Here is a 26,754-nt window from a genome sequence, read left to right on the forward strand (position 1 = left end):
TCAAGTTTAAGTAACCTTGGTATCTAAGACTGCCTGGTTTTGGATAACATGTGGAAGTATGCCAGCAATTTTGATACTTCTGTGAGCAAGTCAACCAGGCAAGTTCTATTAGATGAAGTTTTGAAGTGCAGCTTTCAACCCATTTGGGATCAGATAATTTAAAAAATATACAAATCACTACTTCTTATGCTAAAGTAAGGAAGAGACAGGGTAGCATCACAGGTCTAAAGACCGCAGTGAAATAATGTATAAATGCACACTAGATTTAGCAGTGTTAACATGAATTCTGATTGTTTTGGAAAGAGCAGCTGCTTTTGCTTCGGTCTAGGCTGAAGTAAGTCAGCCAGGCCCTGACAAATGGAGTCAAAGGAAGGAGGGAGAAAATTGCTGCGTGCTTCCCACAGGGCTGTTTAACACAGGGAGTTCCAATCGCAGCAGGCACCTTGCAGGAGCACTACAAAAGCTTTGGGAGAGCGAGAACGCAACATCTTCACACATGGCTGCCCCCCCCCCCCCACAGAGAGAGATTTGGAAAAGGGGAAAGCTTTATACCTGAGAAAACTCGCAAGAGGTCTCTGCATCAGAAATTCACACACCCCATTAATTTCAGTCAGCACGGGACAAGCTCTCATGTGGTTTTATTACTCCAAACTCACCTGGAGATTATTTCAGGCCAAGTGGGATTCTGGATCCAGATCTCTACAATTCCTTAGAGCCAGAGTGGTGTAGTGGTTTGGAGCACTCTGATCTGGAGAACCAGGTTCGATTCCCCACTCCTCTGCATGAGCGGTGGAGGCTAACCTGGTGAACTGGATTTGTTTCCCCACTCCTACACATGAAGCCAGCTGGGTGACCTTGGGCTAGTTACAGCTCTCTCAGCCCCACCAACCTCACAGGGTGTCTGTTGAGGGGAGGGGAAGGGAAGGTGATAGTACGCCGGTTTGAATCTCCCTTAAGTGGTAGAGAAAGTCGACATATAAAAAAACCAACTCTTCTTCTTCTTAGGGAAGATTTGGAAATTTAAAATGCACACCTCATGTAACCAGGTGAACGAGGGGAAGAGTTCAGCCATTCGTTGTTGGGTTGCGCTGACTGCTCCCTCAAGCCCAAATTTGACCCAGACCAGCCAACATGGAGAGACCATTACCAAAACCAGGTATGAGAAGACCAGCATCTGTCTAGGATCTGAGAGACCCAGATTCAGATCTCCACTCTGCCATGGAAGTCAATGGATGACCTTGGGCCAGTCAGACACACACTCAGCCTAATCGAAGAACCCATGAAGAACCCATGACGCTGCCTTATACTGAATCAGACCCTCGGTCCATCAAAGTCAGTATTGTCTACTCAGACCGGCAGCGGCTCTCCAGGGTCTCAGGCAGGGTCTTTCACATCACCTACTGGCCTAGTCCCTTTAACTGGAGATACCGGGGATTGAACCTGGAACCTTCTGCATGCCAAGCAGGTGCTCTAACCACTGAGCTACGGCCCTTCTACCAGATAAGGTTGTTGTGAGGATAAAATGGAGGAGAGGAGAGGAGAATGTTGCAAGTCATGTTGGGTCCCCCACTGGGGAGAAAAGTAGAGTAAAAATGAAGTAATTAAGTGTGCTGTGGGCACAGAAAAATCAGAGCATGATACAAACGAAAGATTCAGCTAAGAAGCTCAGCCTTCATTCAAAAAAAAAGCAAAGTTCTATAACTTATGTCAAGAAAACAGGCTAAGCAGTACATCAGTAACAACCGCAAAGTTTCAGAAGCCAGACAGGCAGCTGAAGAAGGTTTCCAGTCACTGGGAAAGGTAAAGTGTGTGTGTGTGGGGGGGGCTTCAGTGCCCCATCTATCTCCTTGCCCACCCTCATGGCTAGAAGCACTTCATGTACAATTTGTCACTGTGAAGCTAATTTCTGCCTAGTAAGAGGACTCATACAGTATGCATCATAAAATATTGTGAAACATGTGATGCCTGCCAGAAAGTAGGGTTCTCAAAAGGACAAGACACGCCTAAAGCTTTGTCCTTTTCCTGTCATTACAGGGCCATTCCAAAGGGTCTGTTTGGATACCCTTGGTCCATTAAAATCCTATAAGCTGCAGAACTCTACTCTTCTTGACACTGAATTTTTAAGCAACGAGCACAAAATACCTGGAGAACAAATACTATGGTCCAATTCGTGGTTCTTCAGATATGGGTCACTTTCAATCATTGGATCTCCCAATTAAGACACAAGAATTAAAACTATGCAGGTCACACATCCAAAAAGAGGTTTTACTATTCAGCTTCCCATTCCTCTTGTCATGTAATGGGTACATCTTGTTAAGAGGGGCCGTGGCTCAGTGGTAGAGCATCTGCTTGGAATGCAGAAGGTCCCAGGTTGAACTCCTGGCATCTCCAGTAAAAAGGATTAGGCAAGTAGGTGATGTGAAAAACCTCTGCCTGAGACCTTGGAGAGCCACTGACGGTCTGAGTAGACAATACTGACTTTGATATACCAAGGGTCTGATTCAGTATAAGGCAGCTTCATGTGTGTTCATGTGTTCAAGAGCAAGATGGAAAACACGTGGCAGGCCAACAAGAGTCCATGAAGAGGGAGCACTGTAAAACTGCTAGCACACGAATATGCCATTCATTTCATTTTTTTGCTTTAAGGGAGGTTACACTTTGGCCTAGAGGCCCAAGGCAGACAGAGGGACAGAGCTCCTATTTAAAAATAAGCAGTGCTCCACTGGATGGTGATATTCCTACAGTGAGGACACGGGGCCTCTGCTGTTGAAGCTGTAATAGCCCCCAGTCTAGTGCAGTGCACGGAAGGCTACGCCTTTCCACACTCACGCCATTAATCTGAAACCACCAAAGCCAGCTGGGCCACTTTTCCAAATCACACACATGCTTCTCTCCATTTTCAAGAAGGATTAGGAAAAAGTGGCAACAACCTACTGGATTCTACCAGGTTTCGAGAGCTGCTTGGAGTCTCAACCTATTCCTAGCTTACAAAGGAAGTTCTAATCCTGTTTGCAAGATTTGTAAGAAAAATCTTTTCTAGCTCCTTCGTAGCTACCCTTCCCAGTTGCAGTCTCCCTTTCGTTAATGAGCAAATTAAAATAGCATTTTCTAATCTACCCTTCCCCACTGTAGCCCACCAAGTCCCTAAAACTCTCTCCTGGGAGTCAGGAGACCCTTACAAACAGCATAGGCAGGCAAAGTCTCCGGAGGGGGCGGTTGTCTACTGTGAAGGAAGCCATGAGCAAAAAATCCCCCAATAGAGTGCCATGACACCCCCAGAATAGCATGTTTGGATCCAGTCCATTAATGTTTCATAGCCAGTGAGAAAAATTCCTATTCCCCCCCCCCACTCACAGTAGCAACTATTTAAGCTTCCCAGTATTGAAGCAGACATATGAGCCCATCTTAAGAGAGATGGTGTTGTTGGCTGATGAACCCCCCCTCCTCATCAGCTAACCCATGTTTTATGGGATCCTTCCCTTTCATGCGCAGAAAGAGATGACTCCGGCCATCTGATTTCCAAGCCTCCAGGGCAAATGGTTAAAACAGCCCAAAAGTCTTGTGATTCAAAATCATATGCTTGGGTCAGGAGCAAACACGGGGGGCTACCCTCGCCACCACAACCAGCGCCAGTACTGCCACTGGACAGAATGGACTCCCATCCTAAGGCTCTGCACCCAACAGAGATGTAAAATCTCCAGAAGTTTCAAAGGCATAGGGGAAAACCAGCATGTTCTTGTGTCTTTAAATATATATATATGCGCAATAATAACTTCACTTTCAAACCTAAACATCTTTTAATGTTTTACCACTAAATTTGAATACAAAACTGGCATGTTTATGGAACATTTAAAGGTATAAAGGTTTTCTGCAAGCAAAAGTGCAAACATGCCCAGTGCTTAGGAGAAAACTGAAAATTACTACACCCTATGTTACTTTAACCTGGGCACACACATCTTAATTTTTGCCATCTAAGGGGAAGGAAAATAGTTGAAACTAGAAAACACATTTTAAAAAATTCTTTTTATTCATATTTAGAACAGAAAAAAGAATGGGGTAAACGTACACAATGCATACAGTAGTTGATAACATAGGGGAAGGGAAGGTCCAACCTGTCATTCAAATAGTCTTGATATTTAAACAATACAAATTCAAGATATTCAGGCCTAAATATGATGTTGTTTAATTCAATCCCTGATCTTTTGCCGGCTTGTGCTTATTTTTATTTAGTCTTTTTTATAAATTCCTCCAATGCCAACATTTAAGAAGTCTTCTGGAAATTTTGTGCGATTTTGCCCGATACTTATTTGTTTCTTGCCTTAAATTTTGTTTTTATGAGTTGTCTACGTTAACATATGTATTGTGAGTCAAAAACTATTCCCTCTTATTTTTGAGGGAGATTGCTGACATTTAAAGGACTATTTCTGCTTTTTTTTTCTTAGAAGATTATTTTAATAAACTTGTAAAAGGGCTTCCATTTTGTTTGATAATGTTTTTGTGTTTTGTCTGCCAGACTGTTAATTTCACCACTGTTATGTAACCCAGTGACTTTTTCAGCCAATTTTGCACGTCTGGTATGGTCTCCGTCTTCCAGATGGTGGCTATAGTTGTCCTTGCCGCTGTTGTTAAGTATTTGATCATATCATGGACTAGAAAACACATTTTGTTAGAAACAAGAAGTGTATTATTTGGACGGAAACCAGGAGCAGGCCTTCACATCTCTACATCACCCTCCCTCCCTGCACCTGTGCCAAAATGCAGGGCATGGAGACTTTTGAGGTAGGTTAGGCTGAGAGGCTGTTACCGCACTAGGTATTCCCAGCGATGTATTAAGAGTTTGAAAATGTTATAAAAAACATCGCTTTAAAAGGGTTTTTGGATGCCATGGCTACAAAATGGTTGGAAGACGTCTTCACAGCTAAAGGGGCCAAACCAAGTGCGAACAGTATTTTTTATAACAGTTTCAAACTCTTAATATATTGGTGGGAATACATAGAAAGTGTGAACAGTATTTTTTATAACATTTTCAAACAATACTTCGCTGGGAATACCTAGTGCGGTAACAGCCATAGTTAAAGGCAGTTTCAGGTGGGTAACCGTGTTGGTCTGCAGTAGACCAACTGTTGCATCCAGTAGGTCCTTAGAGACCAACAAGATTTCCAGGGTATAAGCTTTTGAGGAGTCAAAGCCCCCTTCATCAGATGACTCTAAGGCTGTTACCGCACTTGTATTCCCAGGGATGTATTAAGTTTGATAATGTTATAAAAAATACTGTTCGCACTTTGTTTGGCCCCTTTAGCTGTGAAGACGTCTTCCAACCATTTATAAGCCTTGGTATCCAAAAACCCTTTTAAAGCAATGTTTTTTACAACATTTTCAAACTCTTAATACATCGCTGGGAATACAAAGTGCGGTAACCCCCTGATTCTCAAAAGTTCAAACCCTGGAAATCTTGTTGGTCTCCAAGGCGCTACTCGGCATGAAACTTGTGATAGTTAACACAAGAGTCATTTGTACTACATCGACAGTTTAAAAGAAAAACTGAGAAATGTTTATCAGCAGTTTCCCTGCACACAAAAGTGGCAACTTACAACCCTGGGGGGGGGGGGGCGCACACAGGCATCATTTCAAACATAGCCATGCCTATAGCAGCAAAAGCTTTCAAGGGGCCTAAGCATTTGAGGTTGATGAACACATGAAGCTGCCTTATACTGAATCAGACCCTTGGCCCATCAACGTCAATATTGTCTGCTCAGACCGGCAGCGACTCTCCAGGGTCTCAGGCAGAGGTCTTTCACATCACCTACCCGCCTAGTCCCTTTAACTGGAGATGCCAGGGTTTGAACCTGGGACCCTCTGCATGTCAAGCACGTGCTCTACCACTGATCTACAGCCCCTCAAGGTTCTGGTCTCGGGGACGAATAAAGCAAGCCGGATAATGACTAGAGAGTGGGTGGTGGGCTTGGGTGCTCCGGCAGACCGCAGGATGTTGGCGACGCCTGAGGTGGGGAAGGAACCTCTTCAGTCTCAAGATGATCCAAGGAGGCCCTGCTTCAGTTGCCAATTTATTAGAGGACAGACTGGCCTCTAAGTGGCAAGGCTTTCTTGGCCGTGGTCCCACAACACTGGAATGCCCAGACTCATATCTTCAGGCAGTCCATAGAGAGGCCTTTGGTAGCTTGAGATGCGACCCTAGTCTTTGGGCTCTTACTTGTACTTGCCTTGCTGCTTCACTGTTTAATTATTTTGCTTATCGTCTGTATGCAATTCTATGTGGTTTTACTTGGAAGGCTTGTGAAAATAAGGTTCCGCGAATACAATAAACCTGGAGGGGAACTTGAACATGCAAAACATGCTTCTTGTGAATATGAGATATTGGCTACCCCCAAACACCTTTCTGAACACAAGCAAGCAGCCTCGGAACGAAAATAAGCTGCTCAGAATGACCAGGAGAGGAACACTACCGATGCCAACAGTTGCAGGTTCACTTTGAAAGTGCCTTTGCTTTTCATGCAAATGTAGTCTAGGAGATATTCAAAAAGCCCCCCCTTACCTCCCTCCCCCCATTCTGCCAAGTGACACAACCATGGTGTCAAAGTGCATCGTTTGCTGGAGGGGGCTGCCATCTGCAAGAGCGCAACATTTCATCTCCGGTAAATAAACACATCTGCTTCTGCCAGTGTCCTCCCTGCTGCGTGGCCCATCTGGAGCAGGTGAACTAGGAGGCATAGCCGGGCAACTGGGAGGTGGGGGGGTGGGAGGAAAGAGGAGCAGGCAGGATCAGGCCTCAAGGGACCTGGCACGGGGAGGAAGGAGGCAGCCGTCCCCGTCATGTCGCATCCTGCTAACCTCTTCTTTGCCAAAGTGGCATGTTAAATTGCCCTCGTTAGTGAGGGATGCTCCAAGCCAGTTGCACCTGGACCATCTGCTCCAAAGGTCACGTGACCTTGCAGAGCGATGCTCGGAGTTGAATGTGGCGGTACTCTGCAAAGCAAGGATCTGAATGAAGAAATTCCAGATGATTTGGGGGGGGGAATCCAGATGTCCTCCCTATAGTTCCTTTAAAAAAAACCCCTTCAAAAGGATACAACGTATTCCTGCAGAGATATACCCCCATCAAAAAAAAAAAAAAAAGCCTGGAAAACCCTGATACTACTGTCTACTTTTAGACCGGGATGTAGACAACACTACACCCTGGAAAAGGGATTTGTCATATCCACAGTTTATATCAGATCCATCAAACAACCGCCAAGTATTCCAAGAGAAGCATCGCCAAGAAAAAAAAACACGCATCAACACAAATTGCCACTGTTATGAAACAACGAAATTAAATGCTACACTATTCAGATTTACACCCAACAATAATAGTGAATGTCCAGTTACAGACTGGTCAGTGTAAGGCTGTCAAGGATTGGACGTTTTGAAGGACGCTGATTCATGGGGTCGCCATAAGTCGGAAGCAACTTGATGGCACTTAACACACATACACACACACAGTGTAAGAAAGGGGGGCTCTTTTCTCAATGAAAACAGGCCAGAAGCCCTGTTCACATGTTGCAGTTGAACACATGTACATCCTGCCTGGACGTGCCTAGCTCTGTTTGTAAGAAAGAGCCAGTGTTCATTCACTTTACAAATGAAACTTGGGACCAGTACCTGGATACCTGAGGAGTTTAAATCACACGTTCATGTATACGTGCAGCGACTGTAACATGAGAATTACTCAGCCCGCATACAAAGAACACTCAAGTGCACCCTGTACATAGATTGTTTGTGCGTTCATTGTAACTTGTGAACAGGGCTAGAAAGGGAAGAGATTCAGAAATGGATCCCGATGAAAAGATCTGTGCATAGAAGGACTTTGGGCACATAAGCAAGACTTCCTCGCCTTCCCCAGCAACCTGAAAAGCCCCCTGAAATACTGATCCTGGAAGATGGGGGACCCTTAGGAGCAGTGTTTCGGGCTGCCATGGAATGGGGGAGGTTGGGAAGTCAGGCTTCAACAGGACCTTTTCCATGGGATCCGGTCTGCAATGCACAAGGGGAAAGGTGCGCTATTAGGGAGCAAACAGACCTTGTTCTTTTCTTTGCAATCAGATGACCCGATGACAGTTTTAAGAAGGGGACTGCCACTTACAAAAGGACTTTATGGAACAGCGCATTATGGACAAACGCTGGAACATGTTAGATGGTAAAGTGAAATACCCCACATCTAGCCAGGCTCCTGCCACAAAGGAAGAGCTGCAAGTCTCTGTCCATTACTTGGAGAAGTGGCGGACAGAGAGAGAAAGCATGTGTTGGCGTCCCTGTACTGCAGAAGAGCCGAGGAAGTAGGCTCTCTTGGCAGTTTGTTGTGACGGGACTGTGGAAGACTCGGTAATTGCTTTTGGTGCCTGGGAACGCACAGTTCAGCTCGGTATGACATTTACTCAAAGCCTCCACATTTCGTTTTCACAAAAAGGAGCTTGTTTGGCTCACCACATCAAACAGCTAATTTAATAGAGTGAAGCTGTTTGTTTGCAGAGATTAAACAGAATCCGCGTATTTGTATGAGAAATGAAGGCCTTATCTCAATTTTCAAAAAAAAAGACTTAATTCATTTCCCTGTCTATGGCTGGTTGGGGTTTTTTTTTTTTTTTTTTGAGGGGGGGAGGCAGAGAGAACCTTTTGCTTTCAAAAGCTGAAAAATTCACTAGCAACACTGCAGGCTCCAAAAACTGCCTATCACAGGCCTGCCCAACATGCAATTCACCAAGCGCAGACCTCCAGATTTTACTGTGTGGGGTAGTAACAGGGGAGGGAGCCCCTGCTAACCTTCTAGCAGGACATAACGGATGAAGAGTGGCCTGTACTTGGCTTGGCAGATCACATGCTGTGCAGAATAGGGCCATCACTTCACGATTTATTACGATCTGTCAATGTCTTTGGGTCTAAATTTAAAGATTCTTGTACTGCGCTTACAATGAACACTCGGTACAAACATGTGAGTCGGAAGGGCAGGGCAGGGAGGGAAGATAACCCCTGAGAGAGAATGGGGCAGCAGCACAAGAGAAACAGCCAAAGAGTGGAAGACATGGATGCAGTATGAATGCCACAGAAACAGGGAATGGAGGGGGCAGGAAGGCAGAGACTGGCAACGGAGATACGGATTACGGATTATGAAGGAAGGGGGTCATTCCCTTGCACCTGATGTGTAGGTAATTAAAGCAAGAGCCTGATCATTGGTGTTTACAAGCCGAAACATAGCCTGCAGCCCTCTAATTAAATAGATCTATAGCAGCGGATGACATTTCAGGCCTTGCTTTCTCCCACACACTGCTGTGTTGATCGGGTGTTCCCCAATCTTGGTTGCATGTGTATGCACATGTGCAAAAGCTCTAAGATAGCAGCCCATGGCTGTGTCAGCGAGAAATGAACTTTAGGAGTAGTGAAACTGCATGAGATGGTAAGTTTAAGGTTAGAATAAGGCCAAGGTTCTACTGAAGCTAAAGCATGGCTACAAGCCTGCAAGGTCATATTTTCAACTGAGAAGGATGGCCTGGTCTACAAACTAAACAAAGAACAGTTTTGCTCCCGTTGGATGCAAGAAATAGACAAGAAATTATTAATCCTAGGCCTATTTAAGGATACTTTATCAGGTATGAGGAAAAGTCAATCCATATTAACCATCAAGAACTATATTAAAAAAATTAGATTACTCCAGGTCTGTAATGCGTGCTAGGAGACTATGCTCTACCCAATTTTTAGGTATCCTTCCATCTTTGCGAACTCCAGCTTATTTTAGCAATTTAATAGTCCCTCGTTACCGTAGACCATTCATGCTTGCTTGCTTGAATGCCACCCCTTCAGCGATGTTAAATGGAAGAAATGGCAATTTACTTGTTCAGATAGGCTCTGTCCACGTTTATCCCATACGATGTTGGAATGTCCTCAATATAATTCCTATTGCAATCGATGTGTTACCCCATCTTAATCAAATTACCTACCACCGTAAAAAGACAAAACACTGTCCTTTTTGCTGGTGGATAGAGACCCAAGAACAACATTGGTGGTAGCCAAGTATCTATCCACCATATTTTCCTTAAAAGAAATAAAGGCTCCCCTTTTACTGCTCAAGACCTTTTGGTTAAGGGAGTTCGAAAGAAGGAAAGAAAGGAAACTGCATGAGGGCAAACCAGGAGCAATTGCAAGAGGAAAGGGATGCTAATTCAGCCTGGAAACGTCAGACCTTGGGAGTTTGCATGAGAGAATAACCAGCCACTTATTTCTGAGAGCTAACAATATAAAACTGGAGGGGGGTAGGGGTAGGATTCTGCACAAAGGAAATTCAAAGTTGAATAAGCGTAGGTGTACCTTCACCAGCTATAACTCTATAAACAGTGCAGGGGGTCGGGACAACCGAAAAGTACTGCAAAACAAAGAAAGTCTCTTCCAGAACAGAATTCCAGTAACATCTTAAAGACTAACATTTATTTCAACACGATCTTTAAAAAAACTGGAGCTCAGTTGAGCCACCAGACTTCTGTTTTTATTTTGCTACAATGGTCTAAGGAGGCTACCGCTCTGCTCTTCCAAAAATGCCTGTCACTGTTAAGCCTCAAGTGCCATATGATGCACATGGATTATAAAGAATAGCCCTCCGCAGCTCATTTATTGAAACAAGCTCTTGCCATGGGTTGCTATAGCTAAGGAGGACATTGTGCATTTTGCCAATAGATAATGCAATTACACCCACCCCCCAGACCACAGTCCCCACTAGCAGAAACCAAAGAAAACTCCTGATAAGAGCTCTTCTTGAGTTAGTCACTCCAGCAGGATGGAGTGTGTCCATGCATCGGAACGTATACCTTATTTATGCCATTTATACTCTGCCTTTCTCACAGAGACTCAAGGCAGATCAATATAATGGAAGTCAATGCAATCAACAGGATGAGTTTTCTAACAAATAGTGTTAACAGGACTAGCAATCTGAAAGAAGACAAAAGCATTAAACGCGGCATAAGCAATGCAAGAAGTGGTTTTACATAGGCAGAAACCTAATGCATTGGGTGGAAGACATGCTTTCCAGCTCAGGATAGTTTTCTAACACAAGAACGTTCTTGCTGAATCAGTCCAAGGTCCACCCTAATTATTCTGTTTCCAACAACAGCCCACTTGTGTGGCTCAGAAGAGAGTTTTACAAAAAGTTGATGGCCTTCTGTTTGGCATCAGATATTCAGAGGTATATTATACCTGTACATGGAGGTTCCATATGTACTTCCAGAACGACCCTGAGCACCAAGAAAGCTGAGCCCATCCACTGTGTCACGCATACACAGGTACTCTGATTCAGCAGCCTGTGTAGAGGAAATTCACACTCTCCGCTACTGAAGGGAAGGATACGCACATGTTCACATAGTTCAATGAATGTGCCCCTGCGGAATGCAGGGTATGCACACAGAGGCTGTGCGTGGGATTTTGCCTTCGAAGGGGCAGTAAGTAAAGTTTAATTTTGAGGAGAAATTTGCACATCTACAATTCTTCACCACCCCCAGGCCAAACTGTTTTGATGTTCCATGTCTTCAACCGTCTTAACACGGCACAACCGCAGCTTCCGACACGTGATCTTGCCTGCTTAACCCAAGCCTCTACATTGCGATAAAAATAGCTCAAAATGCTTGTGACAGTTCTCCCCCTCCCCTCCAAAACAGCATCAAGATAGTGTGAAGTGTCACCCTGGAACAGAATGCATACTAGTTTAAAAATTGGCACTATGATGCTGGGGGAGGGGGGGTTCCGATCAGAAGAATCTTCTGACAAGACATTAGGAAGGTTGCTAAAACAGAAAAATGAATCCAGTGTGGGGGGGGAATTAGGTTAGCTGTAAGCAACTCTGGAGGACTGTTTTTCTCTGCGCCAGGTTCAAGCATGCAAGCCAAGCCATGGCATGTAGCTAAAGACACGCTTCAAGGAGCGCAAGCCAGAGAAAGCAGACTGGTCTTGACAGTGCAAAAACAGATATAGAATTCATGCCATTTTCACAGCTGACACAGCTCAGAACAGGAAGGCAGACGGCCTCTAGCTCGTGACTGAACCTGACCTGCAACCTTGAGAGCTGACACAGGGGTTGTTAGAGAGTCGGACGAGGATTTGGGACAACTGGGCTCGCACCTCTGGTCTATCATAGAAACTTGCCAGGGGATCCTGGGCCCTGTTGCTGTCTCTCAGCCCCACCTACCTTACAAGGTTGTTGTCGTGGGAATAAAATGAAGGAGGCAACAGCAGCTTGAAAAGCTGCTTGGTAAGAAACACAGGATATAAATCTTAAATCAGCTTAATGGTAATAATAGATATCAGCTCACAGAATCAAGCGCAAAAGATGTAAAATTCTGGAAATGGGAAAGGCTTTTAGTATTCAGAAAATGGAGGCTGGAAGGGGTTTGCAATGGTCCCTCCATGGGATAAACACTTTATGTCAGTAACTGGCTACGGGACTACAGGATATCAGGCAGTGGCCTTTTCTATCTTACATGAACACATGAAGCTACCTTATACTGAATCTGATCCTTGGTCCATCAAAGTCAGTATTGTCTACTCAGAACAGCAGTGGCTCTCTGGGGTCTCAGGCAAGGCGTCTTTCCCATCACCTACTTGCCTAGTCCCTTTAACTGGAGATGCCAGTGATTAAGCCTGGGACTTTCTGCATGCCAAGCAGATCCTCTACCACTGAGCCACAGCCCCTCCACTCCCCATTGCCACTACCCATGATGCTTCTACGTAGAGGATGCCAAAGAAGCCACATGAAAGCTTTCAGCTCCTACACTGAGCTCGCCCCCTCCCGCCCCCCGGGGAAATTATAGCAAATTGGGTGTGAACGGGGTAGGCAACTTTTTGGCTTTTGTGTAAAGACAACAAAGTACGTGTGGGGAGAATGTGAGGGTTGTAGCTGGACAGATACATGGGGAGCAAACGGAGCCCCAAAGGCACTGCCAGGCCCATGGGGCTCACCTCAGTCGGCTGGATGGAGAACAAGCCCTCGTGTGCTGAGCGAAGCGGCCTGAGGTGCTACTGTTCGGCACTTGTGCCAGATGAACAGCCGTTAGCTAGCACCGCTCAATAGAACCTGTGTATAAAAGCGGCGCACCTCAATATCAGATGCCGAGTACAAACAAGATCGTTTCCCAGGGGTATTCTGCTTTGCCACTGTTAGAATGCATGAACAGATGGAATCAGCGTGACCCCAGGAGGCTATTCTTGCGTTCACAACAGACTTAACTTTGCACTGCAGCACTACATATTCAGAGAAACTATCCCTGTACAGCCAATTGTTTCCTCTACAGACAGCCCACATCTTAGGCCTCTGTAGGAAAAGAAAATACTTAACCCACCAGTTCCTTCTCTTTTTTTTGTTTTTACACCATATTCATATACTGCCATTGTGGAAGTCAAGGCCGTTTACACAGCAGTCCCAGAAAGTCTCCTATTCCGTCACTGTCCAGACATATGACCACCAAGGTTGCTGTATCATTTAACCATACCATGAGACCACTCTAGAAAAGAGCAGTAGCACTTTAAAGACTAACAAAATTTCGGGCAGGGTATGAGCTTTCACGGGACACAGCTTACCGCACTGATACTTGGGACCATACTGTTTACCTATTCACCATTTCCTGCTGCCATAATGCTAAGCTACATTTTTTTTAAAGCAGCTGTTTCCAAATTAGAGGCAAACTTGGCTGATCACATGCCACTTCCATTTTTACTTTGCGTTTTCTGCCCTGCAGCGTTCAGTCATGTGTATGCACATGCTTATGGTAAAAAGAGAGACACCCAACCAAAAAAAAAAAAAATCACAGTGAAAGGAGATGGGGCAAATACTGTTGCAATCAGCCACTTTAAGAGAGGGAAGGGTGAAAACCCAAACATACTCTTTGCTTTTTCTAAGGAGACCCCAATCAGCTCGTCTTAGCTCACTTTTGGTGTAACATGATTAGCCAAGAGCATATAGTACAATAGCATTACAAAGTGACCTCAGCCAACCAACTTTCTCCAGCCCAGAGCCCCAGTCCACAAAATGGGGACAGCAATACTGGCTTTACATAGTTTTTGCAAAGAATACAAGACAGCTTATGCAAACCATTTTGTATGGCCCCAAGCACTATACAGATGGCTACCTTTCTGTAGTAAATATGCCCAAAGAACCTTGCAAGTAAAAAATAAACTGACAGTATGTAAAACTAGCAACACCACCAACTAATAAAAGCCAGGATAAAAACACACTGCTTGCAGTTTTTCTGGAACAAGTCCAGATACTGCTGGAAGATGGGTACCGAGAGTTTGCAAGGGAGTTCTATAGTATGGAAGTGCCCCCCCCCCAACAAACCTGTGATAGTGTGGATTCCTAAAAGAAGAACCACTTGACTGACCTCAGTGCGTGAACAAGAACATGTGGGCAGGATGCAGTCTGTCAGGTACTTTAAGGCCAAGGCACTAAGGATTAAGAAAGCACCTTAAAGGGAGACCAGAAAATACTAGAAGCTTAACATCTGTGCTGCAGCAAGCCCCAACTGAACATCCTGGCTGCTGTATTTTGAATAGTGATGTTTCTCAGACCATCTTCAAGGGCAACTCCATGTCTGGCATGTTACAGTAATCCAATCTGAATGCTACTAAGGTGTGTGACAGTGGCCAGGAGAGTTGCTTAACCAAAACAAGAATCAGGTGTGATCCCCCAGACTGTGACCCTGCTCTTTCAGAATGAGTACAACCCTGCCCCCAAACAGGCCATGTACCTACTCCTGAATCCGCTTTACCCCTTGTGTTCAGATTAAGAGAGTGCAGAGAAAAACATGCAGAATATTGTACTGACCCTAGATAATTCAGCTTTCTGAGAACCTCAACTAAAAAAAAACCCCTCAATTTTAGCCCTTAGGGCTTCCAACATAATTATAGAGCAAGTAAGTAGAGGCTGAAGTCCCAGGAGCCAGGGTGGTGGCGGTGGGCTGTATGTGATAGGATAAGATTCCCAGTGGCTGGAGAGCGGGCTTCAGGGCCCAGCACAGCTCCAGACCCCTCCTTATGGCTTGCATAATTTATTCTGGTTTTGCCAAATCAGTATGATTTCAAAATTAAGAGAAGAGAAATTATGCAGAATAAAGACTGCAGAATTTCACTTTTACTTGGCAGAGAATCTGCATTAACTAGGATACAAAACTTAATTTTTTCAGCATGGTGACCACCTGGCTTTGCTGAGGCTGCCTTCACAAGTAAAGTTTAAAAATATGGTTTGGGGCACACATATATTTAAGGTTGTGAATACTGGTGATGTATCAAATAAATAAAGGACAAAGTCATTTTTAGTTCAGAGTATAAAACCCAGAATGGATGCTTCTGAAGACCAGTATGTGTTTCCTGCTCCTGTAGCAAGACACAGCCTCAAAGATGTTCACTATTCATTGCTAACTGCCACCTTTACCAAAAGGCGAATACTTCTCCCAGTAGCTTGATCAACTTTATACTAGGAAATAATGCAGGCGGTCACGTCTGAAACATGTAAAAGCCAGAACTGACTCAACATGAGAGTAATATAAGAGGCTTGCATCTTGCTTACCCTGCTCCGCAGATAGTCAGCCAGATTCCGACGCGTGAAGTTGGCAGCTGCAGTTGGAGATAGCTCATACCCTGCAATAAATTGACATATTCACAAGGCTATAGGTGAACAGATAATATACTCAGAGAATGAAAACAAGCATTTCTTTCACTTCCTGACTCATGTACAACTCTGACCTTTTTGAGTCAGGGTCAGAATGATTCTGCAACAGATGTGGGGTGGGGGTAGTTTTTTTCTCCTTGGCAGCTAAAAGTCTGTTCTTATTTATGTCTGTTCTTATTTATGCAAACACTTTGGAAATCTCTATCCACACCTGACAGTTGAGATAAATTCCAGCCCTGTGGAGGAGGTCGGGTGCTATGGATTCACTTAGCAGTGATATGTGGTCCCATCTTTGAATGGATGCCTGTCTTGTTTTAAATGTCCCTTCCTTATAGAAGACTAGTATTTCAGGAGAACTTCTATCCCACTCACCTCTAGCCCAGAAGTGCTGGTTTCCAAGGACAAAGAGGATAATACTACTTCTAATGATGATATTATCAGACCTGCAGTCTGAAGAGATATAATCCCATTACATGGGTATTCAGAATGTGTAGTCTCTTAAGAGACCCCAGAAGCATAGGGGTGCAAATAAAAAGTTTCTCTTTAGAACCTGCTCTACTGCAATGTCATTCAGGCAGCAACTGGGATGGTGGGTGGAAGACATATCCTGCCTCTGCCCAACCAAGATGCATGTAGAATTCTGGAGCCTCTCTTCTAGTCACACTTCCTGCCACCTTGTAAACATGCAAAGTATTTCATCACAGGAGAATCCTAAACATTTGGTGCCCCAAACAGAAGTCCCCAGCCTCCACTCACCATTCCTCATCTTGTAGAGCTGGACATTTTTCTGGATGTATTCTGCAAACTGGACAGTGTCACCAGCCTCCCCAACACACAGGAGCAAGATTTTCTCACTCATCTTGAACATCTTGTCATGATCTAGACCCACGGGAAACAGAAGAAATTACACTACTATCAGAAATAAGAGTAAACTCCTGTGAAGCTTCATGTAATGAGACAGAGCTTCCACATTCGAATTTAAGACTACCATATGTAGGGAGCTCAACAGACCTCCGCACAATGTGAAGCTAGGAAAGTCTTTGTTACTAGTTCTCAAAAGAGGCAAGTGCAGAGTGAACCATCCTATAAAAGTGTTGATGTTACTACCTTTGTCTCTTGATTGGGCCCTAGCCAAAATGCCACTTGACAAACAAATAATGCTATGAAAGCCACCATAGGCAGTATCCCCTGTGCCAATCACACACACACCATAAAAGTTAAAAAACTTAAAAACTCTAAAATTCAATAGGAGCCCTAACAATAAATACAAATACAATAATGGGGATAACCAAACAGGAAGGGGTGGAGAGGAAGGAGGAAGAATCCAGAACCAGAAACCAATACTGAAAAATAAAGGGAAATAAATAAATACATACATAAAGGTAAAGGTCCCCTGTGCAAGCACCGGGTCATTCCTGACCCATGGGGTGACGTCACATCCCGACGTTTACTAGGCAGACTTTGTTTACGGGGTGGTTTGCCAGTGCCTTCCCCAGTCATCTTCCCTTTACCCCCAGCAAGCTGGGTACTCATTTTACCGACCTGGGAAGGATGGAAGGCTGAGTCAACCTTGAGCCAGCTACCTAAAACCAACTTCCGTCGGGATCGAACTCAGGTTGTGAGCAGAGCTTTGGACTGCAGTACTGCAGCTTACCACTCTGTGCCACGGGGCGCCTAAACACATACATACATAAAGGAAATAAAATAAAATGGCAGCTTCTGGATAAAGTTTGGCCCGCCACTCTACACCTCCCCACACACCTTGTTTATCTTGGGTCTCCACCCTCTTCACTTTAGTACTAAGATGGAAAGAGAAACACCAAAGAGGGAAGCGCTATGGGGATTCTCAAAAGTATGGAAACACACATACTGTGCACTTTAAATTGCACCCCTTCCATCACACACTTTAAATCAAATCTTTATGTCGATACAAGATCAGCTTTGGATAAAAATTAAAAAGTTAAAATAATAAAATATGTTGATGATGCTGGGAGAAACGGTTTGTAGAGAGGAAGAAAAATCATCTACAGGGTGAGATTTTCAGTCAGCCGTTTACAAATCCCACAAGACCGAAGACAAAACTTGGCTACTTGGGTGGTGATCTCCCAAGAGGAGTCTGCTAAGAGAAGGGAAACTTTATGGAGACACACATACTGTGCACTTTAAATTGCACCCCTTCCATCACACACTTAATGGCACTATCTGCAACCATCGCATGTTGCTCAACTCCAAGTATGTTCTGACATTGAGGGTTACTGCACTTGTATTCCCAACGATGTATTAAGAGTTTGAAGATGTTATAAAAAATACTGTTCGCACTTTCTATGTATTCCCACCGATGTATTAAGATTTGAAAACATTATAAAAAATACTGTTTGCACTTTGTTTGGCCCCTTTAGCTGTGAAGACATCTTCCAACCATTTATAAGCAGTGGTATCCAAAAACCCTTTTAAAGCGATGTTTTTTATAACGTTTTCAAACTCTTAATACATCGCTGGGAATACAAAGTGTGGTAACCCCCATTAACTTCAGAAGAGTGTTCAGTTTTTTCCCCTTCGTAACCTCATATACCTGCCTGCCATGTGAGAGCCTACCTCACGCACATGACAAAGCAGACTCTACCCCATGAAAACTTAGGCCAAAATAAAAACCTTACACTGGCAGAAGAGACTTTACATTTAGGTTGCTTTGTTTACTATTAAAAAAAACCCATTTCAATAATCGTAAGACTTTGGCAAAAGGTTGTCTGTATTTCTTCTTCTACAGTTGTACCTGTTAAACCACAAGTCTTTCCAATTCACTTTACACTCCATTGCTTCACTTCATGTTTAGGAATTTTACATCGTACCTTTCTGCTCAAAAGGGCTCTCAAGTTGGCCCACTAAAATGCTAAAGTCATAACGAATCACTCTTAATATACTTCATTTCATGTTTAGGAATTTTACATCGTACCTTTCTGCTCAAAAGGGCTCTCAAGTTGGCCCACTTGAGATCATATTAATTGATATTCTCTCAAGTTGGCCCACTTGAGATCATGTTAATTGATATTCTGGAAGTTTGATTCTATTTTTATGGATTGATTCTATTTTTATTGGTCTCGGACTGTGTTAAATAAATTTACAATAACCAGTGGTCTTCAAATGGCAAGCAGGCAGGCTAGGTGCAGCAGCATCTAGGTCACATTGCACCACAGGCTAGATTGTGTGGCAAGCAGCCCTCTCCACCCCCAAGCAGTTCAGGCAAAAGGTTTCTCTTCTATCAGCAACTGGGGTGCCACTTCCACACTACAGCCGTGAGGCTGAGGTGGCAAAGCAGACTACCATTTTGGACTGCAAGGGAGGCATTGTCGTTTTCAAAGTTCCCTTATATTAATTTCCTGTAAGCCAATAACAAGGACATCTTGCAATCATTATTGCTGTTATCTATTATTGTAGGTAGTAGCCTGAATAGCCCTGACTACCCAAACTCATCAGAGTTTGGTAGATAAGCAGGGTCAGCCATTGTTAGTACTTGGAAGGGAGACCACCAAACAACATTGGGGTTGGTATGAAGAAGGCAATGTCAAACCACTTCTGCTCATCTCTTACCTTGAAAACCCCATGTCCTGGGGTCGCCATTAATCAGTTACAAAGAAAGCACACCATTATTATTGTAGGTATGACTTGCACTGTCTCATACCTTGGAAATCCACATTTGGCATTGCTCACATAATACTTTTGCCACAAGCAGCTTGCTGTTCTCTTTGTTGATCACATTGTCTTTGAATGTTATATTCCTACACCTGTTGTACTGTTCACTAGATGTCATGTTGTATGATCACATTTTCCTCTCTCTTTCTTTACTCTGTAACCCACCTTGAGTCTCAGTGAGAAAAGCAGGCTATAAATGATCTAAAAAAATAAATAAAATGCTGGGCTAGAACACTTTTCCAAAAGTACAGTAGCTTTAAATGGGAAGCACAAAAAATAAGTCCCCTTCAACACACATATATAGTTTGAAACCGTTTAGCCCATTCTGCCACCACAGAACCCAATCCCTTTTTTCTACTGTATGTGTAGACAAGGCCTAGGTATCAGTAACAGGGTACACTGGGATCAAAAGGGCTTTACAGAAATGACATTACTCCTCCTCCCCTTTTTAAGGAAAAAAAGGCAGAGAGCAGGCTGCCTTGGAAAGCAGAATTCCTGTGCCCAAGTCGTGTGGGAATTTCAAATTTCGCAGCTTTTCTCCTCTCACCAGTGCTCCTCCCCCCAGCGCTCCCTCTTTCAGCACAGTGAGGAAAGCAGAGCCAGAAAACGAAAGTGCAGCGCAAGACGGACCCTGTCTGCACCTGACAGGATGCAAGGGCTCCTGAGTAACAGAAACAGACACAAGAACATAAGAAAAGCCCTGCTGGATCAGACAAAGGCCCATCAAGTCCAGCAGTCTGTACACACAGTGGCCACCCAGGTGCCTCTAGGAAACCCACAAACAAGATGACTGCAGCAGCATTTATCCTGCCCGTGTTCCAAAGCACCTAATATAACAGGCATGCTCCTCTGATCCTGGAGAGAACAGGTATGCATCATGACTAGTATCCATTTTTACTAGTAGCCATGAATAGCCCTCTCCTCCATGAACATGTCCACTCCCCTCTTAAGGCCTTCCAAGTTGGCAGCCCTCACCACATCCTGGGGCAGGGAGTTCCACATGCGTTGTGTGAAGAAATACTTCCTTTTATCTGTTTTAAGAACACAAGAAAGGCCATGCTGGATCAGACCGAGGCCCATCAAGTCCAGCAGCCTGTTCACACAGTGGCCCAACCAGGTGCCTCTAGGAAGCCCCCAAACAAGACGACTGCAGCAGCACCATCCTGCCTGTGTTCCACCGCACCTAAGATAACAGGCCTGCTCCTCTGCTCCTGGAGAGAACAGGTCTGCAGCATGACTAGTATCCATTTTGACTCGTGGCCATGGATAGCCCCACCAACCCCTCTCCAAGGCCGTGGCCCACAGACTGACCGCGTTTCATGTGGACGATGCTGGAGGCGGCGATGGTGTCCGCGGCCACCAGGACGAAGTCCGGCCCTTGAATGCCGATGAGATACTCCATCAGGACCCGGCGGGCGGCAAAAGCTCTTTGCGACGGGAGCCGGAGAGAAGGCGGAAGCGCGCGACAGTGACACAGCGCGCAGGCGAGGAACCCGGCGCGCGACGCGGCGCGGAGAAATGACGCCAGCACCCAAGGGCCGCGGAAAGAGGGGAAGTAACGTCTCGCGAGAACTGGGAGACGGAGCGCGTGAGAGTGGAGCCGCGGGGCCGCGTTCTCTTCCCGCCCCTTTTCTAAACACGTGCCACGGCTGTCCAGACAGTCATCTACTCTACTGTTCTCCTCGTGGAGGGGGCTTTCCAGAGTCATGTGACTCCCCGTCCAGCCAAATTTTACCTTTTGTTCTTATCCATTTAATGCACTGGTTCCCAACCAGGGGTCCATGGACCCCCATTGGTCCCCGGGAACTAAATTAAGGTCCGCGAAACAAAGTTATAAACCCTAATAAATTAATTTTTTCAATTAAAAAGTTCTCTATTATAAAAATATATATATTCAAATATTATTCTAAGTTTAATGTTTAACTAACAGTTATGGTTAAAGTTTATTTTCAAATTCTCTGAATTTTTATTTTGAACCTTGGGGTCCCTGCACCGAACAAAAAAGTCCTAGTGGTCCCTGGTCAAAAAAAGGTTGGGAACCACTGATTTAATGTAACACTTTTTAAACAAATCCCGCTCTTCCTCCAAGAAGCTCGGGACAGAGTACATGAGTTAGGTGAGGCTGAAAGTGATAACTAGCGTTGCCAACCTCCAGGTGGTAAGCAGCAACAAAGACTCAAAACCACTGTTAATGCAAGAATGTAGGAATGAAACAGGGCAGGCTCAAGGTATCAAAAAGCTATATTCTACAAGTACAAGACTTAAGCTAATGAGACATGCAATGATACAATTATACAACAATATACAGCAGCTGGGAACGGGAAAGCGTTAACTACCCGGGAAAGCGTTTCCTCCCTTTCGCGCCGCTCGGACAGTGGCAAGACTGAGGTTTCCACCTTGGAATTTAACATCTGACCATCTTTCCACACGGACTTGCTTCACGTCCCCTTCTGGAGACTGCCATTTGGCCTTTTGTAATTTCTGTTGACTTTGTGGAACAGCTGCTGTATATTGTTGTATAATTGTATGTCTCATTAGCTTAAGTCTTGTACTTGTAGAATATAGCTTTTTGATACCTTGAGCCTGCCCTGTTTCATTCCTACAACCTCCAGGTGGTGGCTGGAGATGTCCTGCTATTACAGCTGATCTCCAGCCGATAGAGATCAGTTCCCCTGGAGACAATGGCCGCTTTGGCCGTTGGACTCAATGGCACTGAAATCCCTCCCCTCCGCAAACCCCGCCCTCCTCAGGCTCCACCCCCAAAAACCTCCAGGTAATTCCCAACCTGGAGCTGGCAACCCCAACAACCCTAGGGTTGCCAACCTCCAGATACTACCTGGAGATCTCCTTCTATTACAACTGATCTCCAGCCAAGAGATCAGTTCACCTGGAGAAAATGGCCGCTTAGGCAATTGGACTCTATGGCATTGAAGATCCTCCCAAAACCCCACCCTCCTCAGGCTCCGACCCAAAAACCTCCAGCCGATGGCGAAGAGGGACCAGGCAACCCTAAACAATCCTGTGAGACAGGCTACACTGAGAGCGACTGGAACCAAGATAAGCTACATTTTTAGGGCTGGCCGAGAGAGAGGCTGGTCACTTAGCTAGCTTCACGACAGAGTGGAGGTTTGAACGTGGGTCTTCCATATACTAATACAATACTTTTAACCGCCACACCACACTGATTCTAGGCACATTCCTCAGAAGTACAACCACCCAATGACTTGACCGAGGCTGATCATGTGCATTTTCCTCTATTGGGGAGAAATAGAAGATGTGGGTTGGTGGTGCCCACAAAAGGTTGCCAACCTCCAGGTGGGGCTTGGAGATCTCCCAAATTTTTTTTTAAAAAAGATCTCCATGTGACAGTCAGTTCCCCTGGAGAAAATGGCAGCTTTAGAAAGTGGACTCTATATCCCGCTGAGTGCCCTCCCCTTCACAGACCCCACTTTCCCCTGGCTCCAACTTCAAATCTCCAGGAATTGCCCAACCTGGAGTTAGCAACCCTATGCTCACATATTACATTGTCTTCAGGTGTTGGGTCCAGACAAAATTTGCCAATGGCAGAACAAAAATTTGCTTGTAATGCAGCTCACTGATCTCCATGAAATGCTGCTTCTGAGGGATAGGGGACCCTATGGAATGACATGAAGGGGGTCTGCAGCAGGAAGGAGTAATCAGTGAAAACTAGGGTTGCCAACCTCCAGGTACTAGCTGGACATCTGCTATTACAACTGATCTCCAGCCGTTAGAGATCAATTCACCTGGAGAAAATGGCTGCTTTGGCAATTGGACTCTATGGCGTTGAAGTCCCTCCCCAAACCCCGCCCTCCTCAGGCTCCGCCCCAAAAACCTCCTGCCGGTTGCAAAGAGGGACCTGGCAACCCTAGTGAAAACTGCAAAATTGGTTTGTTTCTGAGTTCAGTTCAGAGCACTGGCATGAACCCCGACGGCCTGGGACCAACATCACCTCTCCTGACATACGCCCTGGAGTGCCAGATGAGACGATTTCCAGCTCCTATTTGGGCTTTCTTGGCAGCAGCCCAGTCCTTTGGAATGGGCTAGCTAGAAAAGTGTGGGAAGTGGCATCTTCTGTGACACTCTTTAGGGGGGAAAAACAAGACTGAATGATTTAAAAGGCCCCCTGGAAATTGAACTGCTGCCGTGCTGATTGGCAGAATTTGTGGTTGCTGTTTATAATGTTTATTTTTTCCATATATGGAAACTGTGTTTCGTATACAACAAAAGAGTAATATATAAATATGTTAAATATCTTCCATGTTAAATATCTGGCCCTGTTTAGGACAGAATGGAAGGGAAGAGCATTCCATGTGTTTACCCAGTAACACTTAAAAACAAAACAAAAAAGCATCTCCAAGGACAAAATAGGAAGAGCAATTTACTGGGGTTACGTGCCACGAAAATGGGGGCTGTCCTAGTAGAATGAGTGTGCTCAGATGTTGCTCAGTTAGACACTTCAGAATGACTTGGTTGTTGCATGGGTCATTTTTGAATTTTTGACTATTGAAACCAAGTTCCTAAAAACTTCATATCTGATGGGCAGTTTTTGATCCAGGCAGGAATATGTATATGTCTGATTCAGACTTCTCCCCCTTTCCCTCCAGAGCTCTGTGCTCCTTCTTTAGCCACAATTGTTCCCCTTCAAGGGCTGCAGTCCTAACAGAGTTTCCTAGGGCCAAGTCCCAATGAATAACATGGCACTTACTACTGAGCAGACCAGCTCAGTATTTATTTCTCTATGTCTTACAATGTCTGCTCTTGGATTTCACTCCCTGTGTTGCATTTGGGCAGAACAGCGGCAGGCGAGATTTCAGCTTTGCCCTCTCTGTGGCACTGCAGGTTTCAAAAAAATGCAGTAATGGGCTGGGGGGGGGGCACAAATTGTCTTTAGGAAACAGTATAAATGAGAGTAAGGCATACATTCACCATTTTGACTGTTTTCCAATTGCCCACAGCCACACTTGTTAAATTGAGCGGCGCATGTGTAAATCAAAACAGGATGTTTCCCTTTACCGAACAATGGCAAAACCACATGCCAGTTTTGAAATGTGTGGATCCAATTTTGGAGCTTTCAAATATGCTTTCCCTATAGATTGCTAGAACTATTCCCTATACCCACAAAGCCGGCCAGCCTAACTTGTGGGTTTGTGTTTTTATTTTCATAAGTTTAACACACAAAAAATTATCAACAGCTATCCTTCTTGCTGGTTTTTATTATGCCCCAGGGTGCAATTAAATGCTAAGGTTGTTATTGAATTGTCTTGACAGATTGGATTTTGGAAAGAAAAAAGAATCTGATGGAAGAAAGGGAAAACATACTGATCAGATTTTCGGAACCAAGGATGAAAAAGAAAGATGGAATATCTCAGGCAGCGGGAAAACAGGAGGCACCTGTCTGCCTTGGTGCCTCAGAATTTGATGGTGCTACTTAGCAATTTAAAATTCTTTCTTCAGCTTTATGCACTGACCAGTTCCAGCATCAGCGGTTGGCACTTACCAGTAGGACCTTGCAACTAATCCTGAAACTATTGGGCACCATCATCATTCTTAAGCTTGTACACAGAATTGGATCTCAGATTTCTAGGGCTTTCTCTAGAACAGGGGAAACTTGGGACTCTGATGGTCAGGAAAGAGCCGGGGGCATGGAGCCATGCAATGTTGACAGACTTTTAAAATACAGTGGGCTGGTACAGTACCCAGAGCAGCCTACTTGTAACATTTTGCAGCTAAATGCTACTGAACATGCTAAGTTAGCTAGAGATGTTCTCTGCTTTTGTCGGCCGCAGTTGATATCAGATGTATCCGCCTTATAGAAAATGTACACAAAATAAGGGGTGTCCTGTTTAAATGGTTATCACCTGAAACATCCTTTTCTCTCTCTCTTCTCTCGTAATTCATATCATAGTCCAAAGATACTCAGTACTTGTTCAGATGCATTGTTTCCCTTGGCACTTGTGTGATTCTGATTGGCAAGCACAGCAACAGAAGAACAAACAGGCTCTCACAAAATGCCACTGGCAGGCAAAATTTGACAGGCGTATGTGTGTTTTTGATGGCCAGTGTATCAAAAACAGCTACCTTGCGGTAGGCAATTTTGACAGGTAGGGATTTGGGTTGGTTTCATCAATAGGAAATGCCACCAAGTGGTTAAAATTGGCAGGCGGCTGTTCGGGGCACTACCCAGGCAAGCCAGTCCCCGCTGCTTCCCTTGCTAAGCTGCAGGTGGCCGCATTCAGACCACAGAGTCGTGGCGAGCACAACTGCTGGGGAAGGGGAGAGGTGCTCCTCCAGGCTACCTCGCCAGCCCTCCTGCAGGGTGGGCAATTGCATTACCTGTCCTGCCACCTGTTCTTGCTTTGGGAATTCTTTTTCAGGCACTATGGACTGCAACAGCCCAGCCAGTTACAGGTTGCAAATAGGGTCTGGCACAGTGTGCCGTGGTGCCAGAGAGGGTGAAGTTAGCCCCAGGCCAGCAAGTCCGGTTCAACGCCCTGGCTACTGGCCAGTGTAACGATGGCAGCACTGCAGGGAGCGGAGGAGGAGAGAAGTAAACACCATCAAGAGCTATGAACGCCCCCCCCCCCCCGATTTTTCAGCACAAAACTCAAAAATATGGGTATTCTGAGCTACAGTTAAAAGTTCAGAACTGGCATTTATGTTATAATTTAGACAGACATCGGGTAGCACCAAATAGGAGACAAAGGAGATCTGCTCCACCTCAATTCTTTCCTATAAATTTTGACATCAAATGTTTACTAGATGTTCTCGGCATACGGAAACATTCACCCACTGTAAATCTGGTACCTAGTTTCGAGTACTGTTTTTTCAATATTTGATTCCAGTGTTTTGGATATTGGCCAGTATTTAGTCCCGTTCAGTTATTACAATTTTAAGAACATAACAACAGCCCTGCTGGATCAGACCAGTGGTCCATCTAGTCCAGCATCCTGTCTCACACAGTGGCCACCCAGTTACTATGGAGGGCCAACAGCAGGGCATAGGGGCCGAGGCTTTCCCCTGATGTTGCCTCCTGCCACTGGTATTCAGAGGATTACTGCCTCTGAACATGGAGGTTCCCTTTAGTCACCGTGGCTAGTAGCCACTGATAGACCTGACCTCCATGGATCTGTCTAACCCCCTTTCCAAGCTGTCTATGCCTGTGGCCATGACTACATCCTCTGGCAGTGAATTCCACATTTTAGCACCCCACCCTTGTGTAAGAAAAACACATCCCCGCAATCCTCCCAATACTCACCATCACCATTTTGTGCAAGTAGGACAACATGCATATTTTCTAGCTTTCTACCATTAAAAAAATCTGGATTTCCAGTCGCACACACTGAAGCTGCTGG

The 26,754-nt window shown here is 44.9% G+C and overlaps 1 protein-coding gene across 1 annotated transcript in view; it reads right to left on the reverse strand.

The window, feature by feature from the left end:
• Positions 1–20,798, reverse strand: part of PSMB2 (proteasome 20S subunit beta 2) — a 45,102-nt gene extending 24,304 nt beyond the window's left edge. The window contains exons 1-3 of the mRNA XM_056846927.1: positions 20,693–20,798; positions 16,448–16,570; positions 15,590–15,660 (exon numbers count right to left, since the gene is read on the reverse strand). Coding sequence (XP_056702905.1) covers positions 15,590–15,660; positions 16,448–16,570; positions 20,693–20,783 — 285 coding nt within the window. The 5' untranslated portion in view covers positions 20,784–20,798. The remainder of the gene's footprint in view (positions 1–15,589; positions 15,661–16,447; positions 16,571–20,692) is intronic.
• Positions 20,799–26,754: the final 5,956 nt, after the last annotated feature.

This window comes from Euleptes europaea, chromosome 3, assembly GCF_029931775.1.
Source record: "Euleptes europaea isolate rEulEur1 chromosome 3, rEulEur1.hap1, whole genome shotgun sequence".
Classification (NCBI taxonomy): Eukaryota; Metazoa; Chordata; class Lepidosauria; order Squamata; family Sphaerodactylidae; genus Euleptes; species Euleptes europaea.